Source organism: Jaculus jaculus, chromosome 4 (assembly GCF_020740685.1).
Source record: "Jaculus jaculus isolate mJacJac1 chromosome 4, mJacJac1.mat.Y.cur, whole genome shotgun sequence".
In the NCBI taxonomy this organism is placed as follows: domain Eukaryota; kingdom Metazoa; phylum Chordata; class Mammalia; order Rodentia; family Dipodidae; genus Jaculus; species Jaculus jaculus.
In genome coordinates this window covers 96,957,902-96,976,676 of record NC_059105.1, presented here as the reverse complement: position 1 = coordinate 96,976,676, position 18,775 = coordinate 96,957,902, and the positions used below count along the sequence as shown (strand labels likewise).

General features: G+C 38.3%; 1 protein-coding gene across 4 annotated transcripts in view; it reads right to left on the bottom strand.

Moving 5' to 3' along the window:
* Gtdc1 (glycosyltransferase like domain containing 1) overlaps positions 1-18,775 on the bottom strand; it is a 378,813-nt gene that overhangs the window by 225,566 nt on the left and 134,472 nt on the right. For all 4 annotated transcript variants that reach the window (XM_045148535.1, XM_045148536.1, XM_004651817.2 and 1 more), the window contains exon 2: positions 13,044-13,226. In XM_045148535.1, the coding sequence (XP_045004470.1) occupies positions 13,044-13,222 (179 nt within the window). In that variant the 5' untranslated portion in view covers positions 13,223-13,226. The remainder of the gene's footprint in view (positions 1-13,043; positions 13,227-18,775) is intronic.

Genomic DNA, 18,775 nt, shown 5'->3' with positions numbered 1-18,775 from the left:
CTATGACACATACTTTTATTATTTATAACAAACCTAGACAGTATACTTTAGACCAGTATTCTCATCCCTGGTTGCATATCAGAAACTCCTGTAAAGCAGTCCAACCAACACAAATGATAATGTCTAACAACAAACAGGGTTGCCCACCAGGGAGCACATGATCTTTGTATTATACCAACCAATGGGCACTATTCACATAATATGATACAATCTTTAAGATGGAGAAATTTAGAAGCAAGTGAACACAAAGCACTGAGATACTAAGTGAGCTGCTAAAAAACATAAATTACTTCTCAATGAAAAAATACCACTCTGAGAGGGCAAAAAAAAAAGCTTATATTCAGCAACTACATAAACATGATTTGGACCAACGAAGATTGCCTTCGCTTTTGTACATTGCATAGTAAAGTCGAATTACTGATTTAGTAAATACCTAATTAGATGCATTTCATAACCATGAGGTGTGAGTGTAAAATGTCCCCCATAAGTTCATGTGTTTGAATACTTGGTCCCCAGCAGGTAGTACTATTTGGGAAGGTTGTACATCATCTAGAAACGAGGAACACTGCTAAAGGAAATGGGTCACCTAGGGCTGGCCTGGAGATTTTATAATCCTGCCTCTCTTCTTGCTCATCTATTTCATTTATTTAATGACTGCTAACAATATGATCAATATGTTGTGCTCCTACTGCCATGCTTCCCTGTCATGAAGAAATGGATTCCCCTAGAACTGTAAACTGAATTGAGCCCTTTTATTCCCTATGTTGCTTCTTGTTAGATATTTGGTCGTGATGGTACGAAAGTGATTTTAATTTAAAAATGATTTTAAGGGCTGGAGAGATGGCTTAGCAGTTAAGCGCTTGCCTGTGAAGCCCAAGGACCCCGGTTCAAGGCTCGGTTCCCCAGGACCCACGTTAGCCAGATGCACAAGAGGGCGCACGCATCTGGAGTTCGTCTGCAGTGGCTGGAGGCCCTGGCGCGCCCATTCTCTCTCTCTCTATCTGCCTCTTTCTCTATCACTCTCAAATAAATAAACAAAAATAATAAACAAAAAATAAATAAATAAAAATGATTTTAAGAAATTACTTGAGATTTTTAATAGGAATGATAATCACATTACAATTATTTCTAAGTTTTAAGAAGCTTTAGAGATACCTAATAGAAAATGTAAAGCTATAAATGGATATATGGATTATACTTCCTATAATCTTAGATAGGAAAGAGATAATCAGAGTTTAGACAAAAAAGAGTGGCTAGTTATTGATTAATAATTGTAAAGGGTAAACATGTTCATTATTATTTCTAATGGATTTTCCATATTTCGTCCAGTTGCCACCATTTCCACTGTAACAAACAGGTAATTAATTACTCAAATATATTTCTACGGGACTAAACCCAAGATCAATGCGAACATTTTAAAAGTATTTATACTGACAAGATTTGACACTGTACAAAACAAGAAAGAGAACAAAGAACTAGGGAGTAAAGAATATTTCAACTCAATTGTTCAGTAATAAATCAGAGTTAGAGGTATATATCAATGGAACAGCACATGCTTATCATGCAAGCAACCCTGGTTTCAACATGCAACATCACAAGAAAAGTGCTACAACATCAGTTACCATTACTTTTGTGTGTCATTATACACACAATTAATATATGCCAAAAGCTGAATATAGATGTTTTATGAATTTTATTGATATTTCTTAGTGTTGTCTTATTTATTCATTTATCAGCACACACATAAAGTTAGATGCATAAAGTGGCACATGGATTTGGAGCTCATTTGCAGTGGTGCTCTTTAATTTTCTCTTCCTCTTTTTTTTTTCTCTCTCTCTCTGCTTGCAAATAAATAAATATAAGTATTTTGTGCTGGGTATAGTGGTTCATGCCTTTAATCCCAGCACACACAGCACTTGGGAGGGAGAGGTAGGAGGATCACAGTGAGTTTGAAGCCACCTTGACATTGTAGTGAGTTCCCACTCAGTCTGAGTAAAAGCAAGACCCTACCACCAAAAAAAAAAAAAAAAACAACCAAAACCAAAAACAAAACAAAACAACAACAAAAAAAAAAAAATAATAAGGGCTGGAGACATGATTTAGTGGTTAAAGAACTTGCCTATAAAGCCTAAGGACCCAAGTTTGATTCCCCAGAACCCACATAAGCAAGACGACATGGTGGCACATGCATCTGGAGTTTGTTTGCACTGGCATACCCACTCTCTCCCTCTCTCTCTCTATCCTTCCCTAGCTCCCTCCCTCCCTGTCTATCTGTCTCCCTCCTTCCCTCCCTCCTTCCCTCCCTCCTTCCCTCCCTCCCTCCCTCCCTCCCTCCCTCCCTCTCCTTTCCTCCCCCTCTCCCTCCCCCCCCCTCTCATAAATAAATGAAAATAAAGTATTTTTTTAAAAAAGATAATTCCAGGTCAGCTTGAGCTACAAGACTCTACCTCACCTCTAAAAATAAAACAAAAAAAATTACTGAATTTTTAACACATTATAAAAGTAACTTTTTGAAGACTTGAACAAATTATAGAGTATAAAAAAAAAACATCAACTCCAACTAAAACTGTTCAACCTTTACAATATTTTACTCTGAACTTGATAAACAACCCTAGGTGCACAGGCCAGTGATCCTATATACTTCATCAGTGAGGCAAGAGAATCACAAGTTGAAGGCCTTCCTGGACTAACCTGGGCAAACTGAGATCTTGGCACAAAATTAAAGGTAAAAATAAACTTAAGAGTACTAAAGGCCAGTAAGCTAGAAAAGAGATATAAAGGGAAGAGAAAGGAAGGGAGAGAGGTACTTAATAGGATGGTATTGTATATAAAGTAAATCGAAGAACAGATTAATGGGGGTGAAAAGGCCCAAAGTGAGGTCAGGGGAAGAGATTTAGTAAAGAAAGGTGTAAGGAGGGATAATCAAAATCTGATAGGATATAAATAAACCATATGGAAACCTGCTTTTTTGAGCAATGGAACACTCAGCAGCATAGATTGTTGCTAGAAAATTTTCATTGCCGGGGATGGGAGAGTTGTTAGCCAGAGAGGTCCCTGATGCTCCCAAAACATTACAGGCCATTGCCAAGGCCCTTGGTTTCCCTCCAGGAATAGATGGTAAGACCCTATTGCTGAAGACCCCACATACTTGGGCTGCAAGGCCACTGAGAAATCCTGCTGGAGCTGAGTTGATAACCTCCTTCATGTAAACCAGCTACCAGAAAGCTGGAAGAAGCCATTCTACATGCAGTTCAATGGGAGAGAGAGGAATCATCAGTGATATTCAAGAGTGGACACTGTAGGTCTTATATTTTGCCAGCCAGGCCAAATGAGCCAATGGGTGCAACAGTAGCACGTCTGTCACTGTGGAAACCAACTGCCCTCTAATTGGACTACAGCCTTGCTCCATGGGAGGGAATACATCCCTGATACTGAAAACTTAAAACAGGGGTAGTCATGAGGCCTAGGGGTATAACGTCTGCTGCTGTCTGGCTAAATGTATATACTATGCTTATTAAATCGCCCAGTAAGCACTTCTCTTAATGTTCATATCCTTATATTAATGCGACTCTCACTTTTGGTAGAGAATCATCTCTTTTCAGATGGAAGTGACCTTGGGACGACTCAGAAAGTATCATGGTGCTGGAAAGAAGTGGCCACAGTGCCCAGCACTGCAATATCTCTATCACACCTTCCAAGGCTCAGTGTCTATTGCATAAGAGGTGGAGGAAAGAATGTAAGAGCCAAAGAAGGGTAGGACCCTTTGTGTCTGCTCTCCCTAGACAGAAAATAACCTAAATATCCATGACCTCACAGTGCCTGACACGACCTACACAAGACCATCATAATAAGAGGAAAAGATCACATCAAAATAAAAGAGAGGGCTGGAGAGATGGCTTAGCGGTTAAGCGCTTGCCTGTGAAGCCTAAGGACCCCGGTTCAAGGCTCGGTTCCCCAGGTCCCATGTTAGCCAGATGCACAAGGGGGCGCACGCGTCTGGAGTTCGTTGGCAGAGGCTGGAAGCCCTGGCGCGCCCATTCTCTCTCTCTCCCTCTATCTGTCTTTCTCTGTCTCTGTCGCTCTCAAATAAATAAATAAAAAATTAAAAAAAAAATAAAAGAGAAACTGACTGAGGTGGGGGGAGGGGATATGATGGAAACTGGAGTTTCAAAGGGGAAAGTGGGGAGAGGGAGGGCATTATCATGGGATATTGTTTACAATCATGGAAGTTATTAATAAGAAAATAAAATAAAATAAATAAATTGAAGGAGCTAAAGAGATGGTTCAATAGAATTCAGTCCAAAACATCCATGCAAAAAACTAAGTGTGGCTATATACATGCCTATAACTTCACTGCTGAATGGGGGAAAGAGACAAGAGGGGCTCAGTTAGTCTTACCAAAAAAAATGGCAGTTCCAAGTTCGGTGAGAGATTCTGTCTCAGATAAGGTAAAAAACTGGTAGGAAGACTCCCAATGTTTTCCTGTTGCCGCCACATGTATGCACAACAGGCACACACAATTTCACTCACTCACACACACACACACATATATATGCACAATGGGGTGGGGGGGAATGAATGTATATGCATTAGGGATATGGCTGAGTGATAAATGTGTGTCTAGTTTGCCTAACTTCAATCTCCAGTACCAACAAGAAAAAAAAATTTACAAACCATTCCTGAAAGACAATTAATTTGCTGCTCACAAGATTATTTTCCCCCTTGAAGGAGGGTGTTACTCTTTTTTTTTTTTTTTTTTTTTTTTTTTTTTTGGTTTTTCAAGGTAGGGTCTCACTCTAGCCCAGGCTGACGTGGAATTCACTATGTAACCTCAGGGTGGCCTCGAACTCACAGTGTTCTACCTCCAGAGTGCTGGGATTAAAAGCGTGTGCCACCATGCCCGGCTGGGTCTCACTCTTCCCCAGGCTGACCTGGAATTTACTATGTAGTCTTGGGCTGGGAACTCATAGTAATCCTCCTACCTCTGCCTCCTGAGTGCTGGGATTAAAGGCATGCATGCACCACCACACCCAGCTTTGCACAAGGATTTCTGAAATCAATGAAAAATAAGGAAAGAATATAAATAGACATTCACAATGGAATAAGCTCACAAGTTTGTAGTATAACTGGTATTCAAATTTAAAATTAAAGTAACCATAATTTTACAGTTTTTCAACTATCAGACTAAAAAGTATTCAAAACAATTACAATATGACTGTTGGACATTCTATGGAGTAACACCCGGACATTCTTATGATATCTGGTATATGGAGTGACTTCTGAATGTCATTTCACAATTTTTTTTCAAATGTCTTAAAAATAAGGAAACCTTTAACCTAAAATTCTGACTTATTGGAATTTATTTTCTGAAAACCATCAATTTATTTTAAAAAGTATGTGTGAGGCTGGAGAGATTGTTCAGCAGTTAAGGTACCTGCCTGCAAAGCCTGATGAACTGGGTTCAATACCCACATAAATCCAGATACACAAAATGGCACATGCATCTGGACTTTGTTTGCAGTGGCTGCTGTCCCTGGCATGCTCATTCTTTCTGCCCCTCCCAACTACAAATAAATAAATAAAATTCAAAAGAATTTTGAAAACATAATTACAGAAGGGAAATAGTCATATTCTTAAAATAGGCAAGTTGAATTCAATTTTGACTTCAGCTCCTATGACTTTAAGTATATCATTTACCTTGTCCTCAGAGCTCCTATGGCACCAGGGACAAGACAGAATATCAAACTCCTCACACATTCCTTGGAATGCTTCACATTCATATTAGTATACCAAGTGTCAATAGGATTAGTCAGTATGTAAGTGTCTAATCTGTGGTTTGGAGCTCTGAACCAATAAATTAGTAAGTAAGATAAAATGAGTGAGCGAACTACTGACACTCAGGTCGATGAAAACCAGTCATTCCTGCTTAAATATACTTAATACCTAAGAAAAATTATATGACAAACTGAGAAGCAAAACAGAAAAGTAGGCAAATGTTGATAAGTACAAACCGATTATCCAAAACTAAAAACATGGAAACACTGATTCAGGTGGCTCCATTTCATTACATATGACTTAGAAGGACAGCTTTAAGTGATTCATAGATACTCTTGGAAAGGAGGGATTTCCCCACCACCACTCTCCACATTTTAAAATGTAAAACAAAAGTACTAACCAAAACCAGGTTGCAAATACTACATCAAAGATTTCCTATCTTTAAAATAAAGACACATCAAGAATGCCCTATACATATCCATCTAAAGCTGAAATCCCTAAACAACTAACCCTGATATTGGCAACACGGACATTGGCAACATTTGTGATTACAAGCCAGAACTACTGATTCCTCTACTATACTATGTTGGTTTATGAATGCAAATGATTAGTACTCTTTTTATTAAAGTCTTTTATGTAGATACACAATTACAAATATTTTATTTGAAGATTCATTCTTGCACGGAGGCTAAGTGGAGACTGTTAGGCACAAAGGCCTAAAAATGAACCATAAGGCATAAATGGTATATAACATAAGTCTGAAAAGCAATGGGAACTACTGGAATCTGTGACCAAAACAAACACTGCCTGTTTAAAACTAATGAAAATAGAAATTTAAGTAACTGCAATAATTGTTTAAATAACTGCAATGTCCATGTAAAACAGTCTCTTCGAGCCAAATTCTAATTTCTTATTAGCCTCATAGCTTCTGCACCATAAATTAAAATACCAAAGGTGGCTACTATCTAAGCTATAAATCCTTAGACTATAATAACGTAACACTTTATATAATATCACAGGCACATAACAGAAAATTCCTAGAACTAAAAACATAACTTTTATAAACATGTTCAATTTTATACAGGGGAATTTTTTAATTACATTTATCTTACCAAAATTTAAATAATGAATCATGACTGCTTTCATGGTATAACATAACCTATGAAAACAAGTGAGTTCACATGAACATATTAACACACATAAAGTAAGAAAATGTATATGAAATTCTTCACTTTAACACAATAAAACTCATTGACATTGGCCCTTAAATGTCCCTAAGCAATTTCTACGCAAAAGATAAAGCTGAGACACAGAATACTGATAATGCCTACAACTGAAAAATATAAGCCACTTCACAGAGCCAACTGCAACCCTATTTTGTCTTTTCAATACCTATTCATTCAATCTTATTTACTAAGCATCTACTATCTGTTACATAGCTTGCCTGGTGCTGATATGGGTAAAATGGTAAACAAGATAATATGGGAAAAAAGTCAAAATATTCAAAAGTCATATAAAGTTATATTAGAAAGTATCTGGGTAAAAGGTTGAAATAGAAGGCTCATTTCAAATAGAAAAGCTAAGGAACAGCTTGTCTGAAAAGGGGAAACACCTATTACTTGAGAAGTAGGAGGGAAAAAAGTAAGGAAGGCAAAGGACATGGGGCTTGGGTACACAAGTATGTTGCAGGCTGGCCAAGAATATATCAAGTAGTAATAATAAGACATAAGGGAGGCAAAAGCTTGACATTGAAGTTGATAAATGGCAAGTGTTAGTATAAGCAGGTTAATGAGATTATGGGACTAGAAGGAATGGCTGAACATGTAGAAAGGGACCATATCATACTTCTGTTGTCAGCAATGGAAAGCTATTAATGATTTTCAATGAGGGATTATTTACTCAAGACAACAAGTATTAGCAAGTGAATACAGGCACTGTTGTAATTCTCTTCCACTTATCTAGAGGAAGAAAAGAAACAGCTAATGGGAGGAAAGGATGTATTTGGCATAAAGTCAATGTTCATGATGGCAAGAGAAAGCATGACACAACGCAGAGCAGAGATGGTTGGGCATTACCTTCTGGGCACAACAGGTAGAAAACTGCATCAAGGTAGAATGAGCTGAGCTCTTGCAAAAAGTTTGCTGATATAATACCCCTAAGTCCAATGGCAGAAATACCTACTCAAAGCAAGGCTCCATCTCCCAGACTGCCACCAGCTGGAGCCCAAACATTGACAACACGTAAGTTTATGGGGGAGGTCTAATTCAAACCACCAGAGGCACTCAGCTTTCTCTCTGTATCATCCAAGAATTTACTGAGAACTTACCACAAGCAGATTCAGTATGTACAAATTATCAAGTTTAGCTTCACATTGCCAGTGCCATCACAATACTGGCTCTTAATAAATACTAATGAAGGAAAATAATGCAAACAAACTCAAAGAAGAGCCAAAAATAACAAGTACTAGGGATTCCTAAGTACTTTCTCAATTCCATGTGGGCTTACTCCTGAAGAAGGGGAATGATGAATTTTATTAGAAGTATAAAAAGAATAACAAACAAAAACTGGGTAGACTTTACAAGAATTACCAAATAAAAATGTAATGCTTTGTTTTTAGATATATGAAAGGATGAAATGAAGTATTTCTGTGAGCAATAGCTGTGACTCAGCTCCTGTCTTCCCCTTGCTGTTTTCCCTCTGAACAGGCAGCTCAAAAGGCCAGCAGGACTTTTCTTGGGACTGAATATCCAGACATGAACCACAGAAGCATATAAACAAAGGACAAAAGGACAAGAATTGGTCACATAATGGATAGATCAATGTACCCAAAGGAGAGTTGGAGGCCAAATCTGCCCCTCAGGGAAGAAGCTGGCATGAATACTTTCATGTGTGAGGAGATTTAAAAACTTCATCAGTAGCATAGCTTCAGAGGCCCCAAAACAGTATGTCAAGACTCAGGATTGTATATATCCTTCAGTAGCAGAAGCAAACATATTTTCTTTGATTGAGACTTATACAGAACAGAAATAAAATACTTTCTCAAATAAACAAAATTTGAGGATGGAAGCATATTTATTTCATAATGTATTTTTCTATACTATGAAGACTAACCATGATAGTGATACTCAGCACATCAAAATCACACTATTTTAACTACTACATAAAAACCCCACATGACACAAAAGTGAAATTATAAATGTCCTCATTCAGCCAGGAGTGGTGGCACACGCCTTTAATCCCAGCATTTGAGGCAGAGGTAGGAGGATCGCCATGAGTTCAAGGCCGCCCTGAGACTACATAGTGAATTCCAGGCCAGCCAGGGCTAGAGTGAAACCCTAACTCAAAAAACCAAAAGTAAAAATAAAATAAAATAAAAATAAATAAATAAATGTCCTCATTCTATCGATAATTTTTTATATAATAGTATAATTTACATGCATTTGGTGGTCTTATTTCTTTTTCTTTTTCCCCTTTTCATCCCATTTATTAAAAATGTATTTTTCTCCTACTGTAAAGTGTAATGAACATTAAGTTATCTTTAAGATATATTTGACAGATTTCAAAGAGTAAAAACACAGAAGGTTTATTACCCTAGAGCTCGAGAAGGCTCAGAGTCAGTTAGAAATAATGTAATGTGTATCCAGATGAACTGGAGATGGGGGGAGACTGTATAGAATCTTAGAAGTGTTTTTTTGTTTAATTTTAATTTTTTTCAGAATTGTCAAAGACTGATTTTTTAACTGTAATTTTTTTATTAACAACTTCCATGATTATAAAAAATATCCCATGGTAATACCCTCCCTACCCCCACTTTCCCCTATAAAAATATTATTATTATTATTAACAACATATTTTGTATGGATACATTATGTGTTGGTACCCTCTTTTCCTATGTCCCTGACCCTTAAATAAGCTAGAAAGAATATTGGAAACATACACTTAAAATTGCACATAATGTTTTAACTTCTGGATGCTCTGGCTTCCCAACGGGTACTACTAATGCATACACACTAGCTATGCACACATGTTCCTACTCTTCTCCCAACCCCAAAATGTTCCTCTTGATCATAATGCCTCTCTGCCTCCTCTCTTTTGTTCCAAGCCCTCTATCCCTCACCTCTGAGTGCCCACCCCCCCCCCCTGTGCCTGGCATTTTGATATCATAGCTGCTGACAAGAATAACAAGCTCCTTAATTCTTCCTTCTGTACTCTCATGGGGTGTGCACAGCCCATCTCCCTCAAGTTCTCTACAATAGATGTTACTAACAACTGAAGATAGCTCAATACAGGGATGGTATGAGAGAAGTTTCTGCTTTACTCAGGACCAAGTCATAACAGCATGCTACACTGGCTCTGTTGGAAGGTGCTCACTATGGATCTCCCCATCCTGTTGGTATCACTACTTTCACCTGACTAAATCCTATGGCATCCAACTACCACAGCTCAAATCCCAGGGGGTACTCACAATTTTTTTCTATCATAGACCCATGGGACCAAAAGTGGGCAGATGGAATGGTAGGGGTGGCAACCCAATATACTATGGGCTCTTTTTTGCAGGCCAAATAGAAATATTTACATCCATTCAAAATGCCCCTAGAGTCACCCAAAATGCCCATATCCAGACAGTTATGGACATCAAACAGGTTCACGGCAAGCTCCAGGAAGATCTGTGTGATCTAACCTTCACCATCCCCTGGATGTCCATCCTTAATTCTTCCCTCTCCCTCCTCAATCAACTCAGTCTTACCAATCACACAGCCTGCTTGCTGTAGGCTTCCCTTGAGCAGCCCCTTATTACTGCAGTCCTCTGTTCAATGTCACCTCTCTCTTCCAAACCACCTTGATTGTTGACACAAGGACATCTCTTGGGAGCTTTCAGGAATAACTATTGTTAAAAACCTCCACACTGCATACTTACTGTATACTTGCAACATTCCGAGAACACACTCAGGCCCTTGCACCCCAGTCACTTTGGTACCCAGCCTCACCATGTATACAGAGGGAAAGCTGGCAGTCCTTCTTCCTAAGCAGGCTCATCATTACAAAAGAGCTGTTCACCTGCCTGTGATGATAGGGGTAAGCCTGGCAGCCTCTGTAGCTTCCACAGGACTGGCTACAGGAGGCCTGAGCCATAACTTAATCTTTTATGAAAGTCTTTCTACAGAACTGAGCATCACAGTCCAGGGATCCTCCAAGGCCCTGTGACTGCTACAAGAGCAATTTACTTCTCTGGCATCAGTCATGCTACAGAACTGTGGAGCCCTAGACCTCTTGACAGCTGACAAAGGAGAGACCTGCCTTTTTCTGAATGAAGAATGCTATTACTAGGTTAACTGATCAAGCAAGGTAGAGGTCAAAAAAAAAAAAAACTTAAAAATTTGGCCAACCAGCTTCCGGTACGAACACCAATTCCCTCTGGGTCACAGAACATCTTTAGGATGGTCTGGTCCTGGCTTTTGCCACAAGAGGAGGGCCTATATCTGGAATATTCTTGCTGTTTGCTCTGGCCCCCTGCCTTCTGAGATATATCCAAAATCAGGTGGACTAACTGACCCACCGGAAATTCAACCAACTTTTACTGACCTATCCATCCTCAATCTCCTACCAGCCTTTAGCCACTGAGGAATCCATCTTCTCATCACCTGCCCTGAAGGGAGACACATTGATCACATTATCCAGCCTCTCCCATAAGAGCTTGTTGCCCCCTACGGTCAGCTGAAGACATTATAGAAGAGAAACCATGGTCCCTTGTCATTAACAAAAGACTAGAATGTTAGGTCAGAGTGGGCTCCCCAAAATGGAGTCACCAAAGACAGCAGGATGGGAACAGACAGAAGGAAGTGGATCATCCACATTTCTCAAGAAACTGCCCAGCCATTAACTATTCCTTGCCTAATAATGACCCCCAGGTCATGATTTCCTGCCCCCTTATCTTGTAAGTCACCTGATTACTGTTCTGGTTTCACACCCTGGCTATTGTAGATCTCCCCTAAAGAAACCTTTTTTAAAAAACTTTTCCCTTCCTCACCTTTCCCCAACAGATAAGCTCTATATAGCCCACTGTCTGGAATCTCAGGGTGACTGTGCTCAACTCTTCAGAGTCAGTCCTGGCAGCTTGTGTTTTTCCTGAATAAAAGCTTTCATCTTTGCCTCAGAGTGGTCTGTGTGCTCTCTGGCACTCCCAAACCTTACATTCAGTACTTTTCTTCTCTTTATCCAATATGTTCCTTAAGGATCTAACAGGTTGCCCTAATTCTTGCTTCCTAACATATCAAAATTCAGAAATGCAAATCAAAACACAGAACTGAAGTTGGCATGCCCTCAAATCAACTCATCCTTCGAGCATCCCAAACCTCAGAAGCAAACAAGAGGATCTTAAACTTTAGGCCAGTATAGGACACATAGCCAAACTCTATCAAAAATGAAGAAAAAAAAGTCCGATCTAAGTTGGAATCTCTAATATGTCTTTTTCTGTTTATCACCACTTCTCATTTGACTTATGTCTGCCTTTACCTCAGCAATGTTTAAAGGTCTAGTCATATCTAACTTTTCAACTCTGGTACCCAGACAACAGATACAATAAACAAAACTAAAACATTATACTCACATTAGAAATTAGGCTCAGGGAAATTTGCTGAAAAGGGGATGAAAAGATTCTAAGACCCACAGGGTGAGAAGGAGTACCCTGAGGCACTTTACCTACCCCACAGAGAATGACTGATACATTCATGACCCCACAGAGAACCCAGCCCTACCTAGGAGGGCCCTCAGTGCAGTGGGGGCAGAGAAGGGATACAAAATATAACCTGGTGGGAATATGACCAATATGAGATATGTTCATACAATAAAGTCATAATTAATAAAAAATAAAAGTGCATAATGAAAACAAACCCTAAAACCTGTTATGCCCAAGATTGATTCTTGTGTAAACTAAAAAGCTTTCCAATCTACAAACATGCACAAAATATACTCACAAGACAAAGGTTGCCTACAGGTTCTAAATAAGGCCACTTGCCTATTCACATACATGTACAGAACACACTCAAGGACAAAGGATACCTATAAGTGCTAAATAAGGGTACTTTCTTACTAGAAAGGTAACCAGAAAGCATGTGTGTACTTCCTTGTTTTGCTGCCTCTAAAGAAATACCTACTGTAGTCTCCAAACAATTCCCTATTCAGAAAAAGTCTAAAAGACACCACTAGAGAAGCAACATCCTGACAAACAGCAAGCTGAAACAGCAAAAGCAAGCTGAAGCTGTGATTACCTGTAGTGCTCACTAATGGGAACATTCTGAGAAAAGTATAAAGCTGCAGTCCGTGCTCTCCAATGCCATTTCTTTGCAGGAAGCGTGTAAAGAACACAGTCTTCTAACTCTTCCTGGAGCAGCTGTGCCAACTGTCTATGGGAGCCTCCATAGAATGCTTCGATGAGTAGAATACTCATTGCCCTGCGCAAACAATCAGATTTAAACAAATTTTTTCATATACATATTTTATATATTTTCTCATGTATATAGTTTTATTAAAACATTATTTTTAATAAAAGCGAAGTATATGAGAAAGAAAACAAAATTTCATCACATGCATTTTTTAATTTTTATTTATTTATTTGAGAGCAACAGAGAGAGAAAGAGGGAGAGAGAGAGAGAATGGGCATGCCAGGGCCTCCAGCCACTTCAAACTAACTCCAGATGTGTGCGCTCCCTTGTGCATCTGGCTAACGTGGGTCCTGGGGAATAGAGTCTTGAACCAAGGTCATTAGGCTACACAGGCAAGTGCTTAACCACTCAGCCATCTCTCTAGCCCTCACATGCATCTTTTTTTTAATATGCACCTTTTTTAAAAAAAGCATCAGTCTTAATCCCACTGAGGAGGGCCCTCAGTGTAGTAGAGTCAGGTAGGAAGGAAATGATGGTACCAACACATGGTATATCCATACAAAATTTCTACATACTAAAAAAAAGCATTAATTGCAAAGGCTGAAATGTTTATAATCAATCTTTTATGACATCTGTTATCAAGATGTAATTTTTCTTATTTCTGTTTATCTCAGGTCCTAAGATTCCTTCTATAATGACTCTTGGTTTATTTTCCAACACCTAGAAGCATACAGCCCTCTCCTGCTGTGAACTCTTACTTCCTGGCTGGTATGACACTGAGCCTGACCCATTCACCTCATAAGACAGTCATTGAACTTCTATACTAAGTCTAGTGGTATTGGTGCTGTTGAAGACTTTTGTTATTGTTATTTTAACACAGACTCACTATGTTACTGAGGCCAAGCAGGCTCCTCCTGCCTCAATACTCATTTGTAAAGTATCTTCTTACTTGGTAATATTCTGATTCCATAAGTCTCATATTAACCCATCTCAATACTCTTCAGTAATTACTGTTCCAAATGAATGTATAACTAAAAGAACGTGAATTTACATTCAAAAGTAATTTTTCAAGTGCTAAAACTTTAGGACACAATTTCTTCAGACATATACTTGCATCAATTCTCCATTATCAATATCCAACCTACTGGAGACAACAAAAAGTCAGGTAAAGGAATGTTTCTATAGTTTTCTTTAAACAAGAAACCCATTAAAAGGAGGTCTTAAAGACATGGTAAGATTTCATCATAAAAACATTCGCTACCAAGCAATTTTTTATTTTAATATGATTTTTATTAATGTATTTACTGAAATAAAAATATGGATATAAAATGGTTTATATACATTTAAAATTATATACTGTTTCCTATAACATAAGGGGGAGTTATTCTGTGTATGAGTGCTATATTATTTAAAAGTACTCCAAAAGTTGGGGAAATTGGTCAGTGGTTACAGCACTTGTTTGCAAAAGCTGCCAGGCTGGGTTTGATTCCCTACTTCCCATGTGGAGCCAGATGCACATACTACATGTATCTGAAATTTGTTTGCATTAGTAAGAGGTGCTGGTGTGCCCATTCACTCTAATATTCATATCAGAATTTTATATTTCAAATATGAATTTGAGAGTCTCTCAGGTGTTGTGGTTAAGAGGTAAACTCAAAGGCTGAACTATTCACAGCTCAACATTTTAGGACAGCTACAGGCTACTATTTTAATAATTTATTATTCAGTGTGTTCTCAAATATTCTCCAAGTTCAATAAAGTGGCAGTCATTAATTCTTTAAATGATAGAAACTTCTGCAAGGTATTTGAGAAACCAGTACTGTAGAATTTCAAAATTATATCAGTTTCAAGAAAGATAATTTAAAAGCAGCTCAACATTCTTATATACCCAACTACATCACAAGATGATGTACTATCATATTTGATTTTTTCTGACCTAATCATAGTAATGTGTTTGTGTGCTGTATATCTTTAAAGGAGTTTTATAAAAATTAACTGGCACATAATATTCCCTCAAATAGCATGTGACATAAACCTCATGAAAAAATATTTTATTCATATTACCTCAAAGAAAGCACTATTAATTTTAGCAAAAAAAAAAAAGCAGCTAGTTCTTCATTTGGGACTTTATTCTGATTAATCTAAAGAATGTCATGTATTTGCTTTACATCTTGTGGGTTTGAATAACAAGTTTATCAGCAAGCCATCAGCTATTGTATAGGTAGTGTATGTAGGTGCTTCTGTAAACTCAAAGACTCAGAAAGCAGAATTGAATATAAAGAATGTGGGGAGTTGAAGATAGAAGAGGAAAAAAAGATTATAGCTATAGTAGATTTCCACCCCTTTAATAGCTCAGTAAAAAGAGTGAAATGTACAGGTTTGAAGTAGCATTTACTAAAGCATTTTTCTAGTGACCAATGGGTGTGTCTGCAGCTGAGGTATTTTTCTAAGGAGAGTAACTATGTCCTACCATCTCTACAAACTATACTTAGTGGCTTTGAATCATGGAAATATGTTCTACTTGTTTTATGGAAATAGACATATCCTGGCAGTACCTCTGCTTACTCCTATTGTAACTTTTGTGGCAAGATGAAAATGTATTCCTTCTTATTGTGTAATTGAAGAACAACCTGAAATAAAGATGAATCCCATTACATGTAAGCAAAAGAAGAAAACTAATTCTCAAATATAAGATTCAAACCAAATGTCATTATAGTATACATTAAAGAATAGCTCACATACTTTCAGTATGCTTGAATTTCATTTTAGAAAACACTATTTGAAACAAATAAACATGACTTTTTTTAAAGACCTTTTTTGGCTACAATGGAAAATGTAAAGGCAGTGCCTTCTTTGCACATTTTACCAACAGAGATCTGCAGGGCGTCATCCTCATACCAAAGAGGCTCACATGCATACAGGGCAGATACAAACATCTAAGGACCATTGGCAATGGCTAGTAAGGGGAGAGTTCCTGAAAGCAAAGCAGAGTTTCCATGTTTAAAGTACTAACTCCAAAGTAAGCATAGGATCTCCTTGATGGCAGGAGGCTATGGTCATGTATCAACCAAAAGATTTTGGTGAACCTACATAAAACCAAATGCTTTATATTTGTGTCTATGTTCATGAATGTGCTAAAGCTATTTCCAAGCATTAAAGCAGACACGAAACTCTGAAACATTTAAATGAAGTAATTTATCAGAATCAGGAGTGTGATATATTAAAAGAAACAAACAAAAATTCAGACTGGAGAGATGGCTTAGTGATTAAGGCACTTGCCTACAAAGCCAAAGGACTTCAGTTCGATTCCCCAGGACCCACGTAAGCCAGATGCACAAAATGGTGCATGCTTCTGGAGTTCATATGCAATGGCTGGAGGCCCTGGCACAACCATTCTCTCTCTCTCTCCCCCCCTACCTCCCTCTCTCTCTCCCTCCCTCCGCTCATCCCTCCCTCCCTCCCTCTTCTGTCTCTCACCTTCTCAAATAAACAAATTAAAAAAGAAATTTAAGTTAAAAAAAATCTTTTAGGAATGGTTAATCTCCATTGTCAACCTGAATGGATTTAGAATTACCACAGAAACACCCCTATCTATGAGGGTATTACCATAAAGGTTTAACTAAGGATAAAAAACCAACCCTGAATGTGGACAGCAGCATCCCAAGGTCTAATAACCTTGACTGATAAACAAAAGGTGAGCTTAGCAACATTTATCTCTGCTTTGTGACTATAGTTGAAATGTGACTGGCCTGCTACTGATAAAGGAAAGAAAACAGAGTTCCTGCCCAAGAAAAAGCAGAAGCATGTTCTAAGAAATAAGAAAGCCCATCTGGAGATTTAAAAAAAGTGGGGACTTTTCAAGGCTCTGAATAGAGACTCAGCTAGCCATCCCAGGAACCAGGTTTCTATGTAGGAGATCAGGTTTAATCCCTTCAGAAATCCAGGTAAAATGATTATTCTAAAAAGGGGGAACTCTTTTATAGGACCTTCAGGGTGAATTCAAGGAAAAACAAATCTAAGGAACTCCTTTAGGAAGAAAGAGATGAGGGGACGCTAGGTCCTTCTCTGACCTATAGCAAAGTGGAAACTCAAGGGCAACCTCAAGGACAATCTTCCCTTACTTTGGGAGGAGGGTAGCCTGTTACCCTTAAACTGCCTCAGCATCATACCTTCCCCACCATATAGGAAGGTATCCCTTCATAAAATGTTAGCAAAAATAAACCTTCCCTTCCTTAAGTTGCTTCTTGTCAGTTATTTGGCCACAAATGCAAAAGGTAACTAGTATACTAAGAAGAAAGGTCACTGCTATAATAAACCTGCCCATGTAGTTGGTTGGCTTTTGGAACTCATTTGTGGAAGAAATATCAATGTTTTTGGAACTTAGAGTTAGAAAAACTCTAGAAATGTAGCAGATCATAAGTAATGAAGTTTTCAGGACTGGATAGGAAAAGGGACTCCACTGGGAACTGGGCTAGAGGTCATTCATATTACACTCTGTCAAAGAATATGTCTGTACTCTGTCCATCCCCTGCGAACTTGAGTAAGGCTAAATTCAAAAGTAATTGACTAAGCTGACTGATGGAGGAAATTTCAAAACAGGGCATTTAGGCCATGACATGATTTGTTCTCACTGCTTTTATCCAGTTCTACAGTGAGAGAGAGCAGCAAGTAGATCAAAACAATTATTTCTTAAAAGCACTGGTTAACAAAGAAGGGAGGCTAAAGTTGTGAAAAAGGAAGGTATGGAGGATGCAACCCTAATTGCTAAAGAGATGAGCACTAGTAAAGAGACAGCTCATGTGCTACACTGAGACAGTAGAAATAGGCCCAGAAAGCAGTTCCATTCATGAGAGACAATTAAAACCAAATTCATTTGGGGGAAACAAAAAAAACTACAACTCAAAACATTGGGATACTATCTCACTCCAGTCAGAACAGTTACTATCAACAAAGCAGACAACAAATGGTAAGGTGGGTTCAGAAAAAGTGGGACCCTCATCCATTGTGGGTGTAAGCCAATGGGTGTACTATTATAAAACAAGTACAGCAAGTATGGAAGATTCTCAATAATTTAAAAATATAAAATTCCCATACAACCCAGTTATACCCTAAGGTATATTCCCTAAAGACACCACATTCTAATCTATAGATACGTGCACATTCATGTTCATTGCAGCCCTACTGACAATACCTAAAAACTAGAAATGGCCTAGATGCCCAACATCCAAGACACATAAATGGGTAATGAAAGAATGGAACTTTTCCACAATGGGATTCTATTAACAAAATGCAGAAGTAAAACTATGGAATTTGGAAGACAATGGATGATCTAGAAAGAAGTGTATTAACTGATGTGACTCAAACTCAAAGACTAAATCATATCTTTCTGGTACGTGAGTCTTAGCTTGTAATATATGTATGTATGTATGTGACATGTAATCAGAAGGAAGGAAATATAGGGGTAAGGAATTGGGTGAAAAGAAGGAGGTAAGCTACCGCCCAGGAAGACAGTGGGGGGGGGGGGGGGGCACAATTGTGTGAAGTGAGTAGTCTAGACCTGTATCCTGGCTCCTCCCAGCTCCCACATCTGGGTTCCCTGTGAAGGTCGGTATGCAGGT